Source organism: Dinoponera quadriceps, unplaced genomic scaffold, assembly GCF_001313825.1.
Source record: "Dinoponera quadriceps isolate SergipeBrazil2010 unplaced genomic scaffold, ASM131382v1 scaffold1308, whole genome shotgun sequence".
NCBI classification, from domain to species: Eukaryota; Metazoa; Arthropoda; class Insecta; order Hymenoptera; family Formicidae; genus Dinoponera; species Dinoponera quadriceps.
In genome coordinates, this window is record NW_014555613.1 from 1405676 (window position 1) to 1431609 (window position 25934).

The window sequence follows — 25934 nt, forward strand, 5'->3', positions numbered from 1 at the left end:
CGGTAGCAGGGGGAGTCGTGGGCACCCAACGTAGTTCGTGAAGCGCTGTCGCGTGCATTTTGAGGGGAGCAAGCTAACGTCATACGAAGAATTTGCGCGGTCATCCTTGCGGAACAGGAACTCTCTCGTCTCACATCTTACACGAGGTAAGTCTTCACCGTTTGGCGTAACGCGAACCATCAATTTCCCATCGGCGGACCGACCGTCAATGGGCGAGCACGGACGGGCCGTCGAGTTGCGCGATCGATCGATCCACAGGCGTCTTCGCGATTTTTCTCCCGAGACAGCAGCAGTCCCGGTTGGCGTTCGGAGCGCACGAGGCGTAGACCCGTCTAGAACTTTTCCCCTCAGCCACACCGTTACTATATAGTCGCGTCGTGGCTCTCTTGGTGTAACTCAGCAGCGGACGGCCGAAGGTTGCGAAGATATATCCGTTGGTACGTGATGTATGCGTAAGTGTGAACGTTGGACGTTACGAAACGAAAATCGTCGGAAGTTGGATCGCGAAAGAGAGTGAGTAACCGCACTGGCGTTAATGCGATAATACGAGCCGCGATAATGCGAGCCGCTGCTTTAGAAAAATATGGTGGAGCTCGTGTGTAACCTGGCTGCTTTCCTGTCCGCCTGCACGCTCGCCCGACGCGTCAATTAATGTCCGCCGCCGGAACATCCGTGAGAGAAACGTGTGCGCGTTGATCGGCCGTGATCCGATCGCACGCTTTGTCCTCGTGATAGCGTCAAGTTGCGCCGTCGACTCGGTTATTCTGCATCAAAGAGGAAACCTCACGAACTATTTGGCAAGCGCTAAGCGCTTTATGCCGTTACAGCGATTGCCGCTCCGGTGGCCCGTCATGCGCTCGGATGTATTTATACAATAGTGGAAGGATCTAGAAAGCGCGCGGACGTCTTTATTCGCGAGCTGACGGCGCTATGCGCCACGATAAAATTGCACTTTCATTTCGCTTTTCGCTAATCTATTTAATGTTACAACTTTTAGCCCCACCGCAGACGCCATTTTGAAACTCGCAAATCCACATGGATGTATTATAATCGTCAGATTTACGGGCGACTCCGCGATTTTAACGTCGGCTGTGTTACATTTGCCACAGATCGCGCGAAAAAAGCTCCCGCACTCCTGCCGTTTCGGAAAACTTTCCGAGTGTCTCGCCGTAGATGATGAAATAAACATTTCGTTTCTGCAATTGCTCTATTTTCGCACTTTCGATAAATATCGTTTTTCCTGTTAAATATAGTGATGACGAAAGCTCAATCTGAAATTCAAGGTCATCAAGTCGGAAGTTTCGTTTTACCCAAGTCCTATGCCGTACTATAGAAGATAATCCGAACAGTTATTTGTCCATATAACGCCCTCTTTCTTCTTTATTCTCTAGGAGTTTTTAACCTGGAATACGTGGACACACACAGGTAGAACGTGAACTTGGATGGACGAAAAATATAGTCCTCACAATAATTTCTGACTAAAAAAATGTATAAAAATAAATTTTTCAGATTTATCTTTTCAGTGTTTAATAATACGTGTAACTGCATTTCAATGTAGTCAATTTCTTTTGTAATTCTGTGTTTTTCATGTGTTCTATCAATATATAATTATTAAGTAATACATAATTATTAATATATAAATATTAATATTTATAAATACATAATTTTATAAAAGAGTCCATGAAGAAAAGATTAAGAATTTTTTATCTTTAACGTCATACTGAATGATATAACTGATTCGTTGAATATATCATTTGTGTGTATCATGATCTCATTATACTTGAGCTTGTATGTGCCACACAATGATATCTGTTACCGGTGTACGAGAATGATGCATTCAGTTAAAACTTTATGAATTACTATGACCCAAACTTGGCTAGCTGCTACATAATCGAATACAGTTTTTGATCACATGCGTAAATCTCTTTGCTGTTGCAACATAAATTATTATTTTGTCATCATATTAAATCAAGTTTATACATTGTTTGAAGGATTGTCGATAGATTATGGAATAGCTGTATTGGACACTAATAGATAATACATTTGTATATATTTTTTAACAAATATAAAGCGTATACTTTAAGTACTCATTGATAAGGAAAGTTGTATACCATGTGTATGTACAAATACTTATGTTATTTCTACTTTGCACAGAGTCATTTAAGCAATATCCAATGAAAACCTATGAATGGAATATCCGTTTTCTAACTAATTGGAAAATTATTACAAATAATTAAAAATAAATCAATAAATATTACCTTATAAATAAATACATTAAAAATAGTATATAGAAATACAGGAAGATATATTGCATCTATATAATGTTAAACGTTTTACATTTCACATAAATTAACATTTCAGATCTGTTAAATCGTTCTTAATCAGTGCTGTTTTAAAGAAATAAAGTTTTATCACAGATCAACTGAGTCACCTATACTTTGTACAAGGTCATTCAAATATTATTTCCAATGATTTTCTAATTAATACCGTTTCCAAACGAATAGACACACAGTTTTATTATTTATATACACATACCAAAAATATATATACATGTATATATAATATCATGTATTAGTTTATTTGTAATGATTAGCATAAAAAATTGAAAGATTTTGTGCAATCTTTATTTTTACTTTGTCTCGTTAACAGGAGCAGTTTTAGCATAATACAAGTTATTTAATATAAAAGGGACTTCAATACGCCGTAAGAATGGTGAAGGAGACTACATTTTATGACGTGTTGGGCGTGAAGCCTGGATGTACACAGGAAGACTTGAAGAAGGCCTACAGGAAGCTGGCTTTGAAATATCATCCTGACAAGAATCCTAATGAAGGCGAAAGGGTTTGTGTCAATCTTAATTTGAAGCAGCTGGCAATAATTTTGATATTATATTCATTATCATCTTATAATTGTTTATAATAAAAGTTATAAACAAATGGAATATTTACGAAATATTTCGCGTTGTTTGTTTCAGTTTAAGCAAATATCTCAAGCGTACGAAGTACTGTCGAATCCTGAGAAGAAACGTATTTATGATCAAGGTGGCGAGCAAGCTTTAAAAGAAGGTGGTATGGGCAATAGTGGTTTTTCATCTCCAATGGATATCTTCGATATGTTCTTTGGCGGAGGATTTGGACGAGGTCGAGCAAGAAGAGAACGTAGAGGTCAAGATGTCATTCATCAATTATCGGTCTCCCTGGAAGAACTGTACAAGGGAACTGTGCGTAAACTCGCTTTGCAAAAGAATGTCATTTGCGAAAAGTGCGAAGGTAAATGTCGTTCGGAAGTTATAATTGCGAAGAAGGACCGTCCCAACACGCAGAAATGAGACGATTTTCTATTGCTTTTGCATCTTTCTTAGGTGTTGGTGGAAAGAAGGGCTCCGTTGAACAGTGCTCTACATGTCATGGTTCCGGACTGCAAGTACAAATCCAGCAATTAGGTCCGGGAATGTTGCAACATTTACAAACTATGTGTTCAGACTGCAAAGGTCAAGGTGAACGTATCAATCCTCGTGATCGTTGCAAGCATTGCAACGGAAGAAAAACTATTAGAGATAGAAAAATTCTTGAAGTTCATGTCGATCCGGGAATGGTTGACGGTCAGAGGATCACTTTTACTGGTGAAGGCGATCAGGAACCGGACTTAGAACCCGGTGACATAGTTATCCTACTTGAGGAAAAGGAGCATGAAGTATTTAAGTTAGTATCGCCATAACTGAGAACGAATGCGCTGTAATTCGCTGTTTATTGCGTAACCTCATCACTAGTATAATACTACTAATGTATTTCTATGGATTATCTTCCAGGCGTTCAAGGAACGATTTGATAATGAGAATGCAATTGGAACTGGTGGAGGCATTATGTGGATTCCAAAAAGTTATCCGTACATTGGACGGTAGAGATCTTGTGATAACTTCGCTGCCTGGCACCGTTACGAAACATGGCGACTTGAAGTGCATCTTGAACGAAGGCATGCCGATTTACAAGGATCCGTTTACACATGGCAGACTTATAATACAATTCATAGTCAATTTCCCGAAGAACATTGACCCGTCGGTCATCCCGACGTTGGAGCAATGTCTGCCGCCGAGAGAAGAAGTTGTAATACCGAACGGTGCTGAAGAGTGCATACTCACCGATTTGGATCCTGAACAGGAAGCGAGGCGAAGGGACACGAGACAAGCATATGAGGAGGATGAAGGAGGCCCGTCGCGAGTCCAATGTGCCACGCATTAATTTGATTACACTAACCCTGTAATAAACATAGCCATTTCTTTCATTTTTGTCCCATTCGCTCGACTCCGTGTCATGCTAAAGAAAGAAATAATATAGCTGGATATATAGGCGAACCGCTCAACGAGATAGAAGGAAGCAAAAGAAAAAACTGAGGACTGTCCGATTCCGCGAATACGCGCAGGGCTATGGGAATATTGCAGCTACCGTATTCTCGATGACCCTTACGCGAAGAGAGATCTTGAAGGTAGATGACCATTGTCACGAAACTATGAGAATCTGGTACTGTGCTGGAAGTATAATGAAAGTACATTGTAAATTCTGGCGAAGAGCATCTCAATGGCATCCATTAGTTTCGCTTAAGTAGAAGATCATTAAGAGCGTGTACTTATCATTACACACAGCGGTAAGAAAATTTCAATTTATTTAACAATCTAACATAAAGAAAAAGAAACGAACATTATATGATGTCGATCGTAAATTACACAGCATAATGAAAATTCGTCGTGTATTTCGAACATCGCGATTACTCTCTGCTATTTGACCAATTATATCGCCCCAATAATCAGCTAGCAGCTCAGCAGTGATTACTACGTGGTTAAGCATAGCGTTAAAACCATATATGTATATTTAGTTAAAATTCGTGGGTTGTCTATGTACACAATTTTTTCTGGCCTTCCAGGTTAGTAGTAGCACTCAATTATTCCAAAATCTTAAGATCCAAAAATCGTTATCTTTTACAGTTTTCTAGAACTTGAAAATAACATCTGGGATGTATCAATGTGAAAAAACGGTATAAATTACGTTTGATTATCAAGCGATAATATGACGTTATCCGTTATATTAGAGATCTCAAAACTCTTCACAAAGTGGGACATTATTCCATATTCATAGTATTTAATTTCTTTTCCAAGTCGCTTTTATATACTGGCGTGTGACGATAATAACAGAAATATATGATTTTGTTTGCGAATAATGCAAATAAAATGAAGAATCAGGTTCCTGTATGTGTGTGGACGATTGCGCGTATTCGTAAGCAGCTCTGTGCAATTTTTTGTCGTTGAATATCGAACGATTTTTCTTTCACCCCCTCACCAATGTATTGTACATCCAAGTAAAAGCGATAATAGTGAAATTAGGAAATCTTTAAATGAATTTGAGTTAAAATTAGAAGATTTACGGAAGGATCTTTTAATAATTATGGATTATTTTTGAGAATTTGCTAGTTTCATTTTACCGTAACCCTATGATTAACGCGCATGAACGAATGCTATAGATGATCCTTAGTTCTTGTACTATATTAAATTAATATACTCTCGATATACATTCACACATTATTTACTGTATACGAGGTCGTGTACTCGTCCGCGGTTACTATAGCGAATTTTAATAAATAGCCCTATATGTCTCTTGTAATCTTATTTATTATAGAAAAAAAAATGGTGATTAGTATCCTTTTTTGAGCGTCTCAAATAAATTTGAAACTGTACAACGTTGTGAAATGATCGATTTCGAGACCTTGCGAGACTAAATCTACAATCCCGTTCTCATCGTCCGTATACACTTTCGTTTCGCGTAATTTTCCCTCCGTAATTTTACTTCCTACCTCCTATCGTTTCTCCGCGAGTGAACGCAATTTAATTGCGTAATCATGTAGTGTTACATTATTCAATTTGTGGTCAGTTTCACCGATGCCAATTAATTTCAACCGCGGTCTCGGCTCTTTCCGGCTTTTTGCTTCAGCGAGGAAAAATAAACCACGACTGAATTTGGCTTTTAACCATATATATGTGTGTATATATATATATTTATTTTTTCCTTGTACAAGATAATAAATATATGATCACGAAAGAAGAAGAAGAAGCGAAATCGGAAATGCGGGACATGTCGGCGCGACATTGTAACATTTGCGACGAGAGAATTTCATGCCGTTGCGCAAGAGAAAGCGGGGGGAGGGACGGAGAAAATCAGATATCGGGTTTAGTAAGTGCGCAAATGTCAACCGCGGAGTTAACGCGCGGCTCCGCCGACGGATAGCGGCACCGTCGCCAACGAGGGTCGATGTTTTCAGCGACGTGTTTAGTGGCGTGTGCGAGTGGCCGCGAGCCAGCCAGCCGTCGGGATGCCGCAGAGGTTTCTGGGTATGCGGTGGGAGCCATATTTTTCCAATATCAGTTACGTATAAACGTAGCGCGTACGCACAGGTATCTGGTAAGGCAACGGCATCTCGAACGGCGTGCCGCGCGGTGTCCGTGTCCCGCCGGCAGAGAGTGAACGCGCGCGTACGATCGCAGGACGTCGAAGGATCGGCGCGCGAGACGTTATCGGAGCGTCGCGCGCGGCCGCCGGTTGTCACGAAATATAATAATCGGCCGACGTATGTAGGATCCGCGAGCGAGCGAGAAGCGAGACAGCGGCGAGAGAGAAGCGGAGCGCGCAGGTGTTCGGCTCGGCCGAAGAGGGTTAGTTAACTTAGCCCGAGTTCGCAACCGCGCTAGTAGTAGTGGTGTTGCTGCTGGTGGTGGTGGTATCGTTGATAGTAGTAGTGTGGAGTGGTCACGCTGGTAGTGGTGGTGGCACGAGGCAGTGGTGGTGGTGGTGGTAGTGGTGGTGGTGGTGATGCTGCTGCTGCTGCTGTGACGATGACACAGCGTCATAACACGACGCTCGTCCGTCCGTGCGCGATTTAACCCGAATCGTTACGCCAACGGCGTAAAGTGTGTTTTTTGTACGGCGAGCGCGTTCGCGCCATATTACCGATCGAGCCGACTACAGACGACTTGAGCCGAGCCATCCCGCCGAGTAGTTGAGTGCGATTAACCGCGTAGTACGCAGTCAGTGTCGAGGGAGATGGCTCGCCGCCCGTCCGCCGTGTAAGAATCGTGTTTGCGTGACGTTTCCCCCCCTTTTTTTTCCCTCTCTCTTTCTCTCTCTCTCTTTCTCTCTCTCCTCCACGTCTCTTTCGGCGATAGTGTGATCGCGCTGCCTACACGATGACATAACCGTGTCCGTCCGTTGTCGGAGTGTAACGCGTCTCGGTCGGGACGAGGTGACCGTGAATGTAAAACGCGAGTTGGACCGTGGCATTGACACGACCTACTGCTACCACCGCTGTTCTCTCTCTCTCTCTCTCTCTCTGGTGTTGACTTCTTCCCCGCGACATATTCTACCGAGTCGTGTACCGTGCAGTGTGCGACCTTCGCTCCGATTTCGTCGCGACGCAGTTCGTCCGCCGGTAGGAGCGCGTGTGTTGCTATCTGGAATCTTCGCCTCGTTGATTTCGCGAACGGACCGTCACCTTCTCGATCGGATCATCGTCCGCCGACATGGTAGGCGAGTCGCGACTCGGCGGAACGCAACGCTCGCGCCAAAGAGAGGAGTCGTCCGCGCCGAGGGACGCTGAGTCGGCGAGACGGTACCTCTGAGAGGAGAAGAGCCGGTCGGATGGCGGCGTCTCGAATCGCGTTCGCGTGTCCCGCGACATTTTGACAAGCCTCGCACACGCTCGGAAGAAGAGGGAAAGGAGGAAGGATCGCGCCATGCCCGGCGATCCCCGCCGCGTCAAGGAGGTTAGACGGCCATTGACCGGCGAGCTGCGGCAGCGTGTACTACGCGCGCCAAACACGCGCCGGCTCTGAGACGCGGACGACTGCCATTATCCGCATCGGTCTCCGCCGGCGATACACAGTATTCACGTGGTCGGTGTATTATGTCGCGCTACGAGTGTCGGGAAGAGAACGGGAGGCACGGGGAGCGCGCGACCCGCTCACCATCCCGCCGTGCCCGCTGGACGGTGCCGAGCGCGTAAGGATCGTGCAGCCGCTCGGAGGATGCGGAAGTACCATTACCCGCGTAGGCGAGCTACGTGCCACGTCGTGCCAGTGATGTTGTCGTGGGTGTCGTCGGGGTCATCCGCAGCGCTGCTGGACCATGGCCGGCAAGCCTGAGCAGCCGTCCACGCTCCCTGCTCCCCCGAATCACGGCCATCATCACCAGCATCATCATCCGCAGCAGCAATCGGTGGTACAGCAACAACAGCAGCAACAGCAGCAGGCTATACAGCAGAACAGCGTTCTGGTGTACGTGTCGGGGGAGAACTTCGCGTACGCCACGGCGGTGGGTCAGAATGTCGCCGCGACCGCTGCTGCCGCTATCGCGGTCGGTTATCAGTCACCGCAGCAGACGACGTACACCGGCATCCTGCAGACGCCGCAGGTGGCGACGGCGGCGGCGACGTTTCCCGCCAAAACCGCCGTATACTGCGACGGCGGCGGGGTCGTAGGGAACAACGGCAGCGCTGGTGCCTGTTGCCGTCTGAAGCAGCCGTCCTCGCTGGAGTACACGGACGGCGATGAGTCCAGGCGGGCGGCGTCCTCCTTAGCCGGCAACGAGGACGAGGAGGACTACGCGACGATCCTCTATCGCCAGGCGAGCCTGGGGCAATCGGCGACGACGTGCGCGGCCACGACGACGGTGATGATGACGCGCGTCGCGCCGTCGCGGGAGAACAAGCTGGAGAACGACTCGGACCTCTCGACGTCCGTGAAGACGTATCAGCGGCTTCACCACGCTGACGCGTACCCGCGAATCAACGCCGACTACAGCACGCCCGGTAGAATCGTCGCGCGTGCGAATCCCCCCGATGGAGGCTGCGTCGGCCTCGAAGACGTCGCGTACGCCCCGGGCAACGGCGTCGTTCTTCAGAACGAGCAACAGGCGACGAGCGTAGCGGTGGACGAGGGTGGCAAAGCCCGGCAGGACAGTTTCGACAGCCAGACCGCCGCCTCCTCGTTGACGGTCGGCGTTAGTGACGGTGGTGGTGGTGTTAGTGCCGACTCGGTGAGGTCCGACACCGGCGGCGAATCGTCGACGACGACCTACGGTAGCCTCGGCAGCCCCGAGAGTCATCTTCATCATCAGCCGGGACAGGACGGTCTAACGGCGAACAATCATCATCCTGGCGGCGCGGCGTGCGCGCAGCAGGCTGTGCGACAGCAGCCGTCGCGTGTTAACAATAACGGTGGTAACAGTGCGCAACATAACGTGGTGTTGACTATGAACGGCGGTGGTGCGGTGGTTACGCAGCAGCAGCAGCAGTCGTCGTCGCAGCAGCAACAGTCGGCGATCAGCGTGCCACGTGGCTGGAAAAGGATATGCACCAACGGGGTCATCATTTATATCAGGTTAGCTTTCCATGTGCCGTCGTTGCTTTTTCTCATAGCGGAAACGTGAAGAGAGTTTCTCTCACTTGAACCCGTGAAAAATGTCATTTCTTGCATTCGAGAACATTTGGAAGTGTCCACTTCTCTCGCGTTTCGCATTGGGAAAACGTTGCTGCATGATCGTTGACCAGACTCGAAATATTATCACGGCTTAAGCCTTCGTTAGTCGCAATATCTGTCACCTATGAATGGTTGCAATTAGTCTGTTCTCTGTAGCCGAACGGGCCGCGCCAGATCGAGAAATTTACATTCACGTTGAAGCGTACGTAGAAAATTCTCATGCTTCAGTGTGCGTAAATTTTTTGAACTAGCGCAGGCAGTCCAGCTACAGGGAATAGACCAAATATATTTCACACAGATACACTAACTTTTTTTTTCTATTATTTTCTTCTACTTCATGAAACGATTTTTCCTTTCATCAGTACTTGGCTATAAACTAGGCGCCAAAGCGTACATGAAAACAATGTAGAACAAATTGACAAGTATTAGGATAGTATTTATTAAATATTACGACTAACGGATTAAGTAATAAACACGTGACACGGTGAAGTAAATAACGTGTGAACGCATATGTTGTGAAACTACTTATGCAGAATTACTAATTAACGTGTATTTAAATGGGAATTATGCAAATTTCTCCGTGATATTATCTCCAGTGCCGGCAAACATTTCTCCTCTATGACGCACTTTCGTAAATTTTTCATAATGTTTTTATGGTACTTCTTATCGGAATTTATTCGCGTAATATTTCTCAACTTGTATTACTTTATCACTTTTATCTTGTCAATTTTAATTATGACAATGCTGGTAACCACTGTTCAGTTTAATGCTTGGCGTAACATATACAAGCCCAAAACGTTGCGCGTCGATTTCTCAGAACGGAGAAATTCCTTGACACCCTCGCGCGTCGCCGCCGCGTCCTCCTTATTTACTCCCGTCTCACGAAAATCGTCTCGAACGTACGAGTTAATTCTCGAGCGGGACCGCATTAGTGGCGCTTTTAATTCGTCGGTTTAACGAAGTGGCTCGCAGCATCGACCCGAAATTAAAGCGCGCGTGGCGTGCTGCCTTAATTTCGCTAATGGAATTAAGTCCAGTTTAAGCGAGTCTTCGTCGCGAAAACGCGGCATCGAGACTCCGGTATGAATTGACGTATCGCGAGAATTAATCGAGCTACGATATTACCAAACACGAGGAAAAAAGAAAAATAAATCACACACGTCGGGTTGAATTGGCGTCGCGAAATTGCGCGCCTTTAAAAGCCAATTTACTCGAAACTACTACTTGACGGGTTAACTCATTTTCATCCATCACCGTCCAATTTCGGTGAACTTCGATTTCTCGATGTCGCAATCACGCGAGCATGATCTCGTCTACGTCTGCTCACGACGATGGAGATGTGACGATTGAGGTAAGCTGCATTTCCCGTATCTATAGTACGGCGACGTGATTTCACCGAGAGATTACTCAGCGGTCTCTCCGCCGATCGAAAGTTCCCGATGCACAAGCGGCCGCTTCTCGTTATCGATTAAAACGCGAGACGCGCCTCGAGCGGAAGCGACGCGTTATTTGTTTCACGCTTATACGCGCCTCGAAATAGCGCACAACGCTCGGAGAGTGCGGAGAACGTGCGCTGCCGTCGTCTAAGTTTAGACCGTCAGCTGTTCGCAGAGGTCTTAAAAGGGCTGCGGGGCGCGCGAGAAGCCCTTTTGACTCTTTGTAATCCTGCGCGTCGCTCGTATAAAAAAAAACGCGCGCGACTTTTCTGGAAGCCAAAAGTCACGGCTTTACATCACCCCCGTGCCACTTCCCTGACTAGCCACCCCCGCATTTTCCATCGCGTGGAAAACGAAGGCGCCTTCCTACTAAACCCTCATTGTGCTTTTATGGCTCCTTTGAAAGATCTGTTCGGGAGGTCACTTTCATCTCGCTCCTTTTCGCTCTCTCGCTCCGCGTTCCTTTTTACGACTACCTTCATCGAGACGCGCTACGTGCTCGGCCGCAGCTTCTGCGCAACGCATGGAAGGCAAAAAGCACATTTGCTCAGGATACTTAAGCCGGAAAAATATTGTTCTTCGACACGAGACTGGCAAATTGGAGGTGAACCGCAAAGCATCAATGCGTGTGAAATCTTCAACAGAGAAGAGTCATAAGCGCCCTTTTTCTGTCTACTTAGGACCCTCTTTAGTGACCGAGATGTTTCCTGTCATTCGCCTTTTCTCGAGTCATTGCAGATCTGACGCACGTCGACACCTTGCGGTTTTGCTTCAATTGACTTTTCGTTACTTTTACCTGATTTGGATAACAAAAGTTAAAGTGGTCGAGTATCCGCTAAACTGAACAACTCAGGTCTTTTAGTTATTCTTAACCCTTAGAACCACGCATCTGACGCCTTCGTCACGTGCGAACAGCGTCTAACGTCCAACGCTCAACTCATACTGCGCAGAAAAAAAATGCTAGAATCAAGTAAACGTAATTGTTTTTCAGCCTTTTAAATCAAGCAATATTTTTATCAATTTAAATATACTTATACGAAGGGAATATCATATTGTACATGGTCAATTATATTTCTAATAAATATTTGCCAAGAAATATTAATCATTTTACTCGAATCGAATAAATGTGACTTGGATGTAATACTTTTTTTTTCAGTATATATGCGAGTAGTGTTTTTAGACGTCTTTATTAGTTAACGTCGTAACACGCGGAAATGCCGCATCGTAACGACTAGCGTTAAATCCACGACGTACACAACGATTGTCTCAGTTTTGAATAGCTCACGCGATTTAAATATTAAAATATATATATTTATTATTTATCTCGTGATAAGCTTGATATTTCGATCAGATCGTGCGTTCCAAGACGTCGCATTGAGAGTGAATCGAGCGATTTTCCTCGAAGGTAAAACGGAGAAGCGCGATTGGAAGGAACATTTATCCTTGACGATCACGTAATATGATTTCGTAGGGATCGGCCGGGATCAGTTACAAGAGGAAGCGTCCTTTTGTGTGCGGCGAAAGGAACGCTTAATTCTTTCAGGGCCCTGCGAAGCGCAAAGGGCAACGCCTCGTGGCGTAACCGTAGTTCAACGACGTAGGAGATCTGACCTGGTCTGTCCCAAACCTTCTTAAAACGATCCTTTCGGGACTGACCAGAAGTCACGCTTTAAAAGACGTTTAAAGGGCCCGAACAAATAACGCTTTGCCTTGTGCTAATCCGACTGGTTGTTCGGCTTTCTTCTTCGCTTCGTAGTTCCTCTTTGTACCGAATCGGATAACCGCACGGTCACTCTTCCGCTCCTCTCTTCAGTCTCATCCTAGTCCTCTCACGCTCGAGATGCCACACGAGTTCCTTTCGCGTCTCCCATTCGCCGATTACTTCGCCTTCGTACGATCAAAAGTGAAACACGGCGGTTCAACGCAGGGATAAATCGACCAACGTGCATGAAATATAAAAGAATGATTCATACGTATATATTATATACTCGAACTCAGCGAGACACTCTATATTCTGCGCAGTTATGCGCAACTTCGATTTACGTTCGACTCACCTGTTCTTGCGTAAGCCGGTATTAGCACTTCATTTTTAGCACCGTAAGATTTGACACACGCTCTACTTGCGATTATTTTACAGTTCTCGATCTTGCGATTATAGCAACAGTTTCGTCGAATTAATTGTCAAAAATGAGATGCCATCTCCACAACTTAATATTGGACACTGTGATAAAATCCGCACGGTATCTGTCGCGGGCCGCGAAGGGATCGTAAGGGTTCGATCTTCCGACATTCTCCTTGCTCAGGGAGGCTTGCTCGCGAGAAGATTCCATCCCGTCATCGATTTCGTCGAAGAGGACGGACGGCGTGCTTTCCTCACGCGTTGGTAAGGGATGCGGGGAAAGGGGAGCATATATATACAGGAAGGGAAAAGGAATTTCGTTGAATCGCGCAGCTCGTGCGATCATTGATTTACGGTGGTACGTCGTAAATACCGTCGGTGATGTACGATCATGACCGCGTCCCCTCCTACCGTCGCCACGATCTCCTGCCCTTTCCTCTTTCCCTGGTCCGGCCGGCTTCTTCTTCCCTCATCCTTTACTACCGACATTTTCTTTACGGACCTCTTCTTGATTTATAACACCCACCGGCCCCTTGTCTCTACGTACATACATACTTCCTAGAACGCTTGGATTTTTACCCCAATGTGCTGACCATCCCAGACGTCTCCGCCTTGTCGTCTGTCCCATGACACGAACAAAAAAAAAAAGGCCTGCGACGAATCTTTTTTTCCTCCTTTTCGACCTATTTTTCGGTTAAACCGACAATCATCGGCTGTCCCCATTGTATCGATTTCTTAAAAATGTAGACTAGTTTCTCGTAACGAAACAGCGAACGGCATTCTTCTTGGATCCTTCGGCTTACCACGATTCCGATTATGGCGAAGGGGGACGTAAGAACAGAAGGAACGTGAGGCAGATTTAGCTCTCGGAGATTTACTCGGGTTACTCTCGGAATCACGCTATTACTTCCGCCGAGCTTCTCTGAATATTCATCGGGATACTTGCTTCGTATACTTGTCGTGGCTAAATGGCTCTCTATGAGATCTTAATTGCACAAGGATCGAGGGTAATCTTAATTGAGAATTTATACAGCGTAAGGAAAAAATACGTGCGAGCGTTAAACATGAATGCGAAACCTTGTGATGCTCTTTATGTTTTATCATAAAACGCATCGAGTATTTTATACGCAAACTTGGCTCGATTAAATCACCTGAGTTTATAAATCAACCTTTTCATACGTCTATACCTAAAATACGTGAGATATAAATACATTTCTCTCATATCCAGCTGTAATTATTTTTTCATTAGTGCAGGTAGTGCAAAGGTTATTTTTTTAATTGACATGCAATTAATTTTTTAGTAAGTTAAGTACACTTGTACATTCGACATGTGTCGCTGAATGATATCAAAGCGTTGCGTAATGCCATTAATCGGCGAAGCACGTGCAAACGGAAGGTTAAAGCTTTCGCGATCGAATACGCCGTCGCCGGACATTTCAAACGAATGGCAATCCGACCATTATGGTCGCGACCGGTCCTCTTACACAGCGTTCCCTCTCGGCAAATTCCTTTTTCGAAATTTCTACACGGTTCTGGCGTAATTCTGTCGGCTTGCGCAATGACAGCTGATCGACACGCGCACTCCGTAATGCTATCTCAGTGCGATCACGATCCGCTCTATACGATAGGAGACTCAATAGAAATTGAGATAAATCTCAAGCATGCTCCATACATCCATACGAGCATCTTCTTAAACTTAACGTGTGATTGGAATGAATCTTAAATGTCGATCCCTGATAAATGACAGCTTACGCAAGAAGCACACCGTCATTTGTCCGTACAAAAAACATAAATCAACCGGCAAATTTATCTTCGATGTATGACATACGACCTCAGATATAGAGAAATCTTTCTAACACCTCGCGAGAGAGAAAAATTCAACTATCGATTAATCTCAAAAACATACTTTATTTAGACAACGGACTTCAATGTGCACACTTCAACTAATTAAGGAGAAGGGAGAAGGGGGACGCATAGCAGAGGTCTAGATCGCGTTAGCGAAGAAAAATTAAGGTTACCGGCGCACATAGTCGCGGGTGCCGCGTGGGATGATTGGTACCGGACAGGAGGGATGAGAGGCGAGGTCGGCGAGGTCCCGGGTTTCAGGAGGGGGGGAGGGGGCGAGGAGGAGGCGGGAGGGGACAGAGCAGAATGAGTGATAGTTGCGCAACCACACCTCTCCACCGCCGCCGAGCGGCGATTACGCAAACGTGATAATTAATTGCCAGTGTTCTCTGTTTAATGACTCGTCAAGTCGTTCGCTAAACACGCCAAATTGCCGCGACGTCACGAAAATCGCTATACAGGTGCATCGTTGCGTGTCGAAACTGTTAATCCGACGCGGCGGCGCGGCTTGCGTAACCGCACAGCTCTCCTCTCTTTTTCCTCGCCGACGTTTTCTCGGTTGTCTTTCACCCGATGTCCCTGCTTCGATAGTGTTACAGGATGAACACGAAAAAGTAACAAAGGCCGAAGGTCTATCTAGACGGATTTACATGCGCGAAAAAATCGAATATTTGCGTATCCAATGTGAAGAACGCAATGAATATTTTTATCATTCGCATCAAATACGTGTCCGGTTGATTTTTTTTTTTTTGCGCTTATGCATCATCCATGCGACTCTGCAAGTCCGTCTGCATAAGCCTTCAGTGTCATTGTCGAGATGGTTTATAGGTAATGAATGGAACGAGATTATATTACATCTGGAGAATATCACTTATCATATTAGATGTTACACTGTTATTCTTTTGTTACTGAGAAAACTCCTATTGACATCGAGATCAAATATGGCACTGCTTTCTCGTACGTCATCCTGTAGTATCGTTTACTCAGCGTCTCAGCCGTCACGATGAGGAATGATAGAATCGAGATCGGATCTCGGCTCTTCGCACAATAATACTTTGTGTGATAAATGACCTTGGCGAGATAATTGAAACAACGGTGGTTTTTGTGTCGGATAGCGATTAAAAAAGATTATAGATCGGTCTGCACTCTTAGAAATCTTTCACAGTATGTGTCACGTAATAAATAAAAAAAAAAACGATCTTCCTTTCTCAAAGAAACTTAAGTTATTAAAATATTTTCACCGTTGACATTAATTATTAATTGAGTTCGTAGCTTCGCACTTGACCTTAAATTTTCCCGATCGTAGAGTCGTTCGGAAATTTATTAAAGTATTTGCTCGTAACGTAAGCCACGTGAAACGGACTGTACAGTGTTCCGTCCGCCAAGAAGCTCAACTGTATTTGGTCACGTATAACGTCGCGTCGGTTAGCGTAACGGTTATGTTACCGCTTACGGAACCGCGGATGCCCGGTTTGAGTCCTAACGACGCGCAGCGTTTTCAGCACGACGACCGTAATAACAAATGTAGTCCGTAATATTTTCAATTTTCGCCGACAAAATCGCGCCGCTCTCGATCGATTTTCCGGAATCTCGGCGCGCTATGACAAACGGGAATACTCGCGGTTCAGGATCAATCTAGCAGATAGGGCGTGCACGTCTAGGATGCGCACAGATATAAGGGCGCGCGCGCGTACACACGCACACACACACACACGTGGTTACCGTCGAAATTGCCTCGGGAAGGTCTGAGGTGAAGTCGGTTGCTCGACGATTCCCCAGAAACACGCTTCAGAAAGGCCGACTCGCGAAACGGAGCACGGGGAAAGCAGAAACAGCGTCCGTATTGAGCTTTTCTTCACCGTGGACGGCAGGTTACGTCCGTCCAACCGTTTTCTCTTTCTCCGTCTTCCTCTGTTTCTCCTCAGCCTCCGTCGATCCTTCGCGCTCGTCTTTTCCTCGCCCTCCCCCGCACCTCACTCCCGTCCCTTGCCGCAGTCTCTTTCTTCGTCGAATCCGTTCTTCTCGGCTCCTCTGCAGCTCTTCGTTTCGCTCTTCGCGAACACACCAGAGTGGGGAGGACTCTGGCGGAGGTCGTCCGGTCATGCCGATGGAAATTCCCGCGACTCGCGATTTCAGCACGATCTGCGAATCGCCTTTGCTACGCGCGTCCGAAACTCAATTCGGACTACTATGATCCTGGTCCGGTTATCCGATACCGAGGGCTTTCCCTTTTCTTCCTTTTTTTTTTATCGTCAATGGCCGCAGGCATCAGATCGTTTCGCTTTGTCCGACGCTCGTTTCTATTATGTCGCGTCGAAACTGGTCGACTCCAGCTCGACTCGATGTCGAGAATAGACTGAAATAGAGTCGATTTTAGAAAATCTCTCAGTTCTTTGTATGAACATTGTAATTAAACGCTTTAATAAAGGCGAGTCTGCTAGGCAGATGTGCAAAAGTGATATAATTATCACACAAAGATATTTTAGCATAGCAGGTCGCGCAATTTATACGAATATTTTAGGGAAGAAAGGTTGAGAAGTGAATTCTAAGTGCGGCGATGTTATCTATCAAATAACTGGCCAAGTGCCATAGACGCTTAACGCATGATTTCTAATACTTCATTTAAACGAGGAAAATATGTGGATTTGGCACGACTCTTGGTCAGCAACATATCTGAAAATGTCGGTTAGGCACGAGATTTTCCGTGAAAGCGAGTTAATCTTCGCGGCGTTTTCTATAGATCTTCGTATATTTTACATACATACGTTGACTTAATTAGCGCTTCTAAAGAATATCACTTCGTATGTAAAGTGATAAATTTAGCAAAGTTATACTTGTTTCTTAATTTTTTAATCGTAATTTAAAATTATACTTTGTATTTAAATTCGCTAATACTCGTCACCTCCGAGTCGCGATGCTATCGACGTTAAAAAACGCGCTTGAAAAAAAAATCTTATTACAGAAATATCAAAAGTAGATCAATTTGGAAATTGAGGTTTGAAAACTTAAATTCTATCCTGGGTTTTCAAGTCAGATTTTCCTTCATGTGTATCTTCGTTAATCAGGTATACAAACTATCAAAAATCACTTTACTAAATTCAGAGACTTGTTACATAATTAAATGTTAATTAATTGATTCTTTAAGGAGCAATTTAATATTCTATGTATTTCGAAAACTATTGCTTCATGATTCACTTTGATGAATGTTATTTTAAACTCTATTTTCTGTCATTTTTTACACGCATATGTTGTATCATTTTGATATTTCCAAAACTATTGAATATTTCCAATTTCCGTTTGGGCTACATTTTTAAAGCAAATAAATAGCAATTACTTTTATCATATTGATTTTTTTTTTAATTAGAATGCTCTACGTGTGTTTTCAGTGGTGATGGTGCTAGTGTAACAGCAAGTAAGCAAGCTCAATTTTTAAATTAATTTCCAGTGTATGGATAGAAGCAATAAACTCGAAACTGCAACAACTAATTAGCATGTAGTTATGCACGAGATTTGAATTCGATTTTTAATGATAGATGTTGCCAGGTTAACTAAGGTTTCATATGTTACGTTTTTTTCTGAATAATACATTACATTTCGAACCGGTCGGTGACATAGATACTGCGAAATACATGTATTGATGCATTAGTTATCATTTCCGTCGGGTGATTAAAATATTCTGCAGATTCTTGAAATAATTAACCGGATTCTTGTCGGCTTCGCTTTATTTAATACGTATATTTTCGATTATATCGTATCTAAGCGAGTGTCAGTGCCACGACGCAAGAATAGTCAGGATATTGAATCGAGAAACCAAGAGAGAGGACGAAGGACACCAAGATGCGGGCAATGATACATCATATATTTCAAGGCCTGCCAAATCATCTATTATACAAGTTTCCGGGTTTAATGAACGTTTGATAAACTTACCAAGAATGAAGAAGCATCCGAGTCAAATTTTAAACTGGTTTTGCAATCCTCGTCATTGACAAATAATTATAGCTTCCTGAAATTCTGATTCAATTTCCCGTCAATTTGTACCTGCATATAAAATCTGCCTCAAATAGCGCAAGTGTTGATTTATGCGTTTAAATAATGCTTCTTGTGCTGCAAGTCTCACATTTGCCAACATCTTCTTTTCACTTCTGTTTATTATTGTTCTTGTATCCAATCCAAATTTAAATTTGTGTTGATGCACAACTGCTTTTACAGCTCTTTCCTCTTCACTCTTGAATCTCTAAATTCCTTGAAATTTCCAATCTCCATAAACAAAAATAGGGGAATTACGCGAATAAAAATAGTTATTTTCCTATATTAAATATTAAATATTTCCTCATGTCATAATATATACACATAACTCCGCTAAGTTATATAATTAATACATTTCTAACTGAAATTAAAAATAAAGATTAACTCTTTGCACTCCAGCCTAGTAATGCATAGAGGCTATTAGTTCCAAGTACATACCTATGATGTAGAAGAAAAATAGAGTCGTTTCAATAAAACAAAATTTTTATTTCTTAGCTATTTTATAACAAAACATATTCTAACTTATATTATAAAAGAAAAACATAAATTTTAGGACTTAAAATTTCTTAAAGTGCCGAGGCAGCAAAACAACCATGTCGCCGCTACGGCGACAGCGGAGTGCAAAGGGTTAAATGTAGGTGAAATATTGAAACAATCGAATCTTAAATACTTTTGAAAATGTTGCTTTTTAAAATCCAACACAGAAAAAAACGACATTGGCCCTTCAAGTTTGATGAAATTCGCGGAATTTATGCGGAAAGGAAATTTTGACTCGGATATTTACAAATTCCGGTATGTAGTTGATAAAATATATATTATGATCGTCCGTAATTTACATTCATAAATAGCGCCATTGATACTATGGTGGCGCCACACGCGCGATTCGAGATCCACCGATTGCAGTTGTGTTCGCGCGCGTTTACGTGTTGGACCGTTCGATCACATTCGCGGATGAAATTCACGTTAATTTCAGTGCGTACGCGGTTGAAGAGCGCGAGTGACAGTTTTCGATTTTGTTCCAAACTCGTTTTCCGCAAATCGGAATGTAAATTAATACTCGTCGTTTTGATATATAGTCACGAGTGGAGCCATCGAACAGGAGATACGCGACGCTCACGAATCTCCAAACATCGACTATATCGCGCTTTGACAACTGATGTAACCGAGGTTGGTCGCATTTGAGAGCGATTTTACGCACGAAGAATCACGAGCGGAGTCTATTCCAGGATCTTGATTCGCAAAAAATTGACGTCGCGATCATCGCGTTCTCACGTTCGCGAGTGAGCGACGTGCGCAACAATGGCGGACGACGCTCGCGCCGGCCGTTATCGGCTCGTAGCGCTTCCGCGTTCAAATGTTCTCCGCTTCGAAACATGTCGGCGCCTATGGCACTCAGCCACTCGAATCACGCCGGTGAAGAATGCCCGCGATATTTTCGTCGCGCGAAATTAGTCTCTGTCCAGTTTGGTATAAGCGCTGCTGATTGAGATATTAATAAAGTTAAATAGAGTAATCGCGTCGATAAGCTCGCGCGCGAGTTGTTAGCGCGGGCTTGCTGGCTGTTTAAATCCAGCGCGATCGTCGTCAATTCGGCTTGACCGCGGCGAATAACGCCTCAGTCGCCGACCGGCACGGTATTTCCGTCGAGGCCTTGGATCACTTTCAACACATTCGGTATTGAGTAATGGGCTAATTATAGTTTTCACTTGTTCCGAAACTCTGGCAGAAATCGACAGTCGCGAAGCGCGCCTGCCACGAAGCCGAATCGAAAACTCGCCCGTAAATTATCCCCCGTTGTTTATCCACGCCGGGGATTTAAGAAATTGATTTTTTCTTTCCTCTGCCGAGACCAAAGGCAGTATTTATCGGTGTTATTAATTATTCCGACTCGACGGCTCACGCTATACTACGGTAGCAGCGAGAGGCGCGATTCTAAATCGTGCTATCTCAAATACATAAAATTACGGTGATTTGCTACTGTCGTTGTAATCAACATCTCGCGCTAATTAAAGGTACCGACAAATGTTAGCACTTTACGCGAATATCGCGGCAGGCTCGATCGCGTATCTTTGCATTACATACATACAGCGATCTTTCATTTTGTTTCGTTTCTCCGTTTTTTGTTTTCTTTTTCGCGTCTGGGACGACAGTCTTTCCCACGTCGGCGGACATCTTTTTCAGACGCGCCCTTGTATCTCCTTTTGGCTTCCCGTCGTTGAGGATCTACGCGAAAGAACACACGCGGAACGTAATTTATTGCAGCGCTGATTGTACGCAGTACGGCGCCGCGTGGCGTGTTTCCGAGCCGATAGCATCAGAAATACGCACCTGGTTGTGTTCGAAGTATATGTACCAGGTAGTTCGAGCGTCTCTCGCGCGCACACCGATTAAACAAAGGCACGCTACATGCGCGCGGTGTCGCGATAAGCCTTCGTTAAACATTTGAAAAATCCGCGTTTGCTCGCGATTATCCGCGAAAATATTTTCCGTGCGGCACATTGCTCCGTTAAAAAACCGTTACCGACGCGTTTCATTACGAACGCGATGAAATAATAAACGTTTGTGACATTTTTATTCGTGACATCACGGAGTTATCGGCGTAAGGCCGAGACATAGAATATTCAATCAAAGAAATACACAGCAGAGAGCCCGGGGAAATTCATAATTTTTCACCGCAAATGGAGATCGTTAAACGGGCGCTTTACGGGCTCTCGAAGCGCTTATATTAACAATTTACTCATTTGCCGCGTGCAAACGAACATTTAATGCGTTGCATTAGCTATAAAATTGGCGGGACTCGGTACCGGTTTGACAGAATAAAGTGGCTCTCGGTCCGCCTACAATATACGTCGAAGTTCGCGAGTTGACCGATCCTTCGAGAGCAATTAAAGCAACGGAAGAAGGAAGGCATGACTGTACGCGACACCGTTAACAATGGATCTCTGTTGCCGCGCGAGTTTGCACAGTGCACGCAAGAAGCGCGCGGACAATCGCTATTGAACGCGTCTCCGTCGGCGTGATATCGCGATTCGCTCGCTGCCGGAACTCGGTTTGATCTTGAATCTCGTATCATCGATCCACGGCAATTTCGCGCGTCATGCGAACATTATTATTGCACGCTCGGAACTAAATTAAGCGCGTAGGAGCAAAGGTAATTTGCGCTGATAACGAGCCACCCACGTTTAAGCGTCGTGGTATGCGAGCGAGTAGCTCGCGACCGTCGATCGTTCCTTGCTCGCGTTAATTCCGCCACAACGATAGAAACCCATTATTGCTCCCGTGATGTCGTATCGATTTGCTCTATCTCCCTTCCCCCCCTAACCCCGTTTCACCTTTCTCTCTCGCTCTCGGATGCGCAACAGGGATTATTTCGACCCCGCCGATCCCGGAAATTAATATTCTCCGACCGCGAATAGTACGTATTACGGATTATCATCGCTCCTAACCGCGTTCGCACGGCGAACAAACGGCGTTTCCGCGGAATTAATTTTAAACGGCGCTTCATGTAACACGCGCGGCACGGTCCTTTACTTTATTCGAACTATTTGCAGAGCCATTCGCCGGATTCATAAAACTTTCACGGTCCGACCGTGCTCGGTGGCGAGCGGAGTCTCGGGATGAAGGCGCGTTTAATTTTAAGGCACACTCGGTACGGCGATGAAACACGCGTTAAACCTTTTCAGCGTGCCTGATAAAAATTTACCGTCCTGCCGCTCGTATATCGCGGCGCTTTATGCGCCGCGCTGTCGAGAGTTTGATCGCGGCGGAAAGAAATCTCGATCTGTTTCGCTTTCCGCCTCCCTCTGCTTTTCTCCTTTCCTTTTCTCCTCTTGTTCCCCCCTTTACTACGAACCGGGGACACCGGTGGCGGTTCGGCGTCGCGAATGTCCCGCAAATCGAGCAATAATTCGCGAGACACATTTAGGTGCCAGACAGACGCGTTTAAATTTATTCCTCGTCGACCCCATGCCAACACGGCAGCCACTCCTCGTCCTTGTTTCTCTTCGATGTTAACGGGCTCTGCTTAATTTATGAACCTTACGGATATAAAAGCCCGGCATGCCCGCCCGCGCAAGCGCGTCTGGAGTACGCTTATCGCGAGATAAGGCACGACGTATTCTGCTCGCTTCCTACTTCTACGATTAACTTGGCCAACGGTGCCGATGCCAATCTTTTTAATTTGTTTTCTTGGAAAAGAAACACTTTGCGTCAGCGCAACGTGAAAAGTGGAGCTAACAGTGGCACGAAATGAGAAGCGTAATTATCATACCGTCGAAAATGGGCTAGTGACGCAAATCGTAATCCGCATTAAACTGTCTACGAGAACGCTTGAATATACTTGAATATTTAAGACCATTTGACTCTCTCCCCCACTTGTTTAATTTGCCTGCCTATCTCGCACCGTGAGTCGTGCGATTTGCGATCTTTCTCGAGATACAGGCGAGATTATTCATTCAGTGTTATATCGCACGACAGGGGTAATGAATAAAATATAATGCTTGAATTTGCATCAAACATGCGTGTTTATTTCCTTCTGCGAATTTAGTACAAATAATTTCATGTTAGCGATCTTTATTTTCTCGCGCGGTGAAAAAAGAAACAAACACCGGCAATCGTAAAATTAATATCGAGTGCTTTTATTCTTGTTTTTTTTTTCCATGTACATCTACAAAATATTTTTACAAGAATTATACACAAAGTGATAAAATGATTTCGCAACGTTACGCTGATATTCCACATATTTTATCGGAACGCTAAATGATGCTTCGCGTGTGTGTCAAGTTTCACGTTTATATCGAGTTATCTCACCTGACGGTATGAGTCACGATATGATAATACGACGCAGAAGGTACTTCTGTCAATAGGAATATTTGACATTGAATTTGCTACATGGCTCTTTATACGCGTCACTATCTGCTCGCAAGTAATAAACTATCCGTTATCTTCGTACAAAAAGACCGTTGCTGAAATCCATTTAATTAATTCTACATCCTCACTTGTCCAAAGACGAGTCGCGCGTTTTTGTGAAAGAATCTTGCCGGTTTTGAGAAAAATACCTTCATAAGAGAGAGAGAGAGAGAGAGAGAGAGGCGTAGACAGAAAAATCAGCATATATCCTACCGAAGGAAATCTAAAACCGAGCGTAGCCTTGACAAAGACTGATGAATAAAATACTCGTTTCGCCGATAAGATATACAGCTGTGTACGTATAGCCGAGCTTTCGAAACTAAATGACACGAGAGCGGTGCCGCAAACACGTTTTTTTTTTTTCTCCAAACAATGTGTTTGCACGCGTGAATATGTTTGCTGGAAATTAAGTCTCACACCACGATGACGCGACACGATGCGGTGTGGCCCGGCCCGAATTTATTTTACACGGTGGGTGTTCCGACGCGCGCGTAGTACGCCGGTATAAATCGCTTTCATAACTCGTAATCGAATTGCCCAACGTGAAAGTCGAACGAGGCAACTGCACCTCGATTTCTTTTACTTCCAGGTAGAGTTCAATTTAGTCTCAATTGCCGTGAAGTATCTCCGCCTTTCTCCTCCACTATTTCGACCATCGTATAACGGCGAACGCGCGCGAGGAAGATTGCACTCGCATCGCGTAAATTTCATTCCTAGCGAGTCGAGGCTCGCTCACACGCTCGCCGCTCTCGCTCTGCTTTTTTGCGAGGTAGTAAAGTACCGTCTAATTAGTTCGAAGGTTTCCGATCGCGTTATTTATCGCGTAATAAAAGTTTAAGCGTGCCGATGGAAATGCGTGCGCCACTCCGAATTCATATTGCCGCTGAATCGCGAAATACATTTTCTAATATCGCGGGCGAAAAGGCCGACGTTTTTCATTTAATGCCCGCTTCCGCCGATGTTAGCGGCGTAATGCTAAAACATGCTGAATAAAGTTGTCCATAAAAGAGAGAAATATATTGCGAGTCGGTCGTAGCTACTCTTTTTATTGCTCTCTTTCTCTCTCTCTATCTAGCTGTCGGCGGGCGCTATTTACTAAGGGTATACGAGAGGGTAACGTTATTTAATAACCCGGAATAACTATGTAAAACTTTGCCACCGGCCTCACTCCTTCTCTTTCTCTCTCTTGTCGGTTCCCTACTGAAAACTTTGGCTTCTCACCCTCGTCGCGGCGGCGATGGCTATGGCGGTAGCGGCCTTTTTTCTTCGCGACAGTTTTCTTAAACTTTCGACGTTCGCGCGAGTGCTCTGACATTTTCGAGCAATAAGAAGTTCGCCGCGCCTCGCAACAGCCGAGCGGAAACGATTCCAAAGCGAAACTAGCGGAGCGACCGATTATTTTGAATAATTGCGTCATTGCTAAATGCCGTCAACTTTATGTCCCGGAAACATTCCTCGCGGCCCCTAACATAAAGCCTCGCGTTTATTAACGTACGACAGTGCGTGCGTGTTTTGCGTTGGTGTGTACTTAGGAATCGAACGTGCGTCATTGTGGTTGCAATTAACATATCGCATTATCCACGGAAACTTTCCCGATATAAATGACCAATCGATTAGCGTAATCGCACATTAATATGAGATATTTAGTAAGCTGCTTCACACCTGCGCACGTGCACGAGAATGTTCATCCCGGCGTTTTTCACTTTACCTCACGCGAGGTGTGTTTCTTCCTTCCCCCCCGAATAAATTGGCTGCTTTTTATTTCACCGGCGACGTGTGTAAAGTGCAGCGAAAGTATCGTCGAGTCTCTCGCCGAGTCGCTTAAATCCCGTGGAATTCATTCCTTCGCCGGCGGAATCGAGAAGGGAGAACGACCATCGCCGTGAATGTAATTGGCGCGACGGACCGACTTTGCCTCTTAATGCGCTCTCCGCAGTATTTTGATGCGGGGGAGGCCCGCGCGCGAGAAAAAGAGAGAGCGACAGGTAGGACGAGAGGGGGAGAGAGACGGCGCGATGGGGTATCGGTTCGTTCGGAACGAATGGGTGGAACCGCGCCGGGTGGCGGACAGGAGGACGGGGGG

The 25934-nt window shown here is 45.0% G+C and overlaps 2 protein-coding genes across 6 annotated transcripts in view; both read left to right on the forward strand.

Moving 5' to 3' along the window:
• The first annotated feature begins 22 nt into the window (after positions 1 to 22).
• On the forward strand, positions 23 to 5453 carry LOC106744818 (dnaJ homolog subfamily A member 1). Of its 3 annotated transcripts, none has more exons than XM_014619863.1 (5): positions 23 to 146; positions 2650 to 2841; positions 2975 to 3269; positions 3362 to 3701; positions 3809 to 5453. In XM_014619863.1, the coding sequence occupies exons 2-5, from the start codon at positions 2710 to 2712 to the stop codon at positions 4236 to 4238; spliced, it is 1197 nt and encodes a 398-aa protein (XP_014475349.1). In that variant the 5' UTR covers positions 23 to 146; positions 2650 to 2709; the 3' UTR covers positions 4239 to 5453. The 3 variants fall into 3 exon arrangements, with proteins under 3 accessions (XP_014475349.1, XP_014475351.1, XP_014475350.1); XM_014619865.1 differs by lacking the exon at positions 23 to 146 and adding an exon at positions 153 to 437; XM_014619864.1 differs by lacking the exon at positions 23 to 146 and adding an exon at positions 427 to 513.
• A 309-nt stretch (positions 5454 to 5762) lies between these two features.
• LOC106744813 (homeobox protein 5-like) overlaps positions 5763 to 25934 on the forward strand; it is a 268696-nt gene continuing 248524 nt past the window's right edge. For all 3 annotated transcript variants that reach the window (XM_014619852.1, XM_014619853.1, XM_014619854.1), the window contains exon 1: positions 5763 to 9418. In XM_014619852.1, coding sequence (XP_014475338.1) covers positions 8166 to 9418 — 1253 coding nt within the window. In that variant the 5' untranslated portion in view covers positions 5763 to 8165. The remainder of the gene's footprint in view (positions 9419 to 25934) is intronic.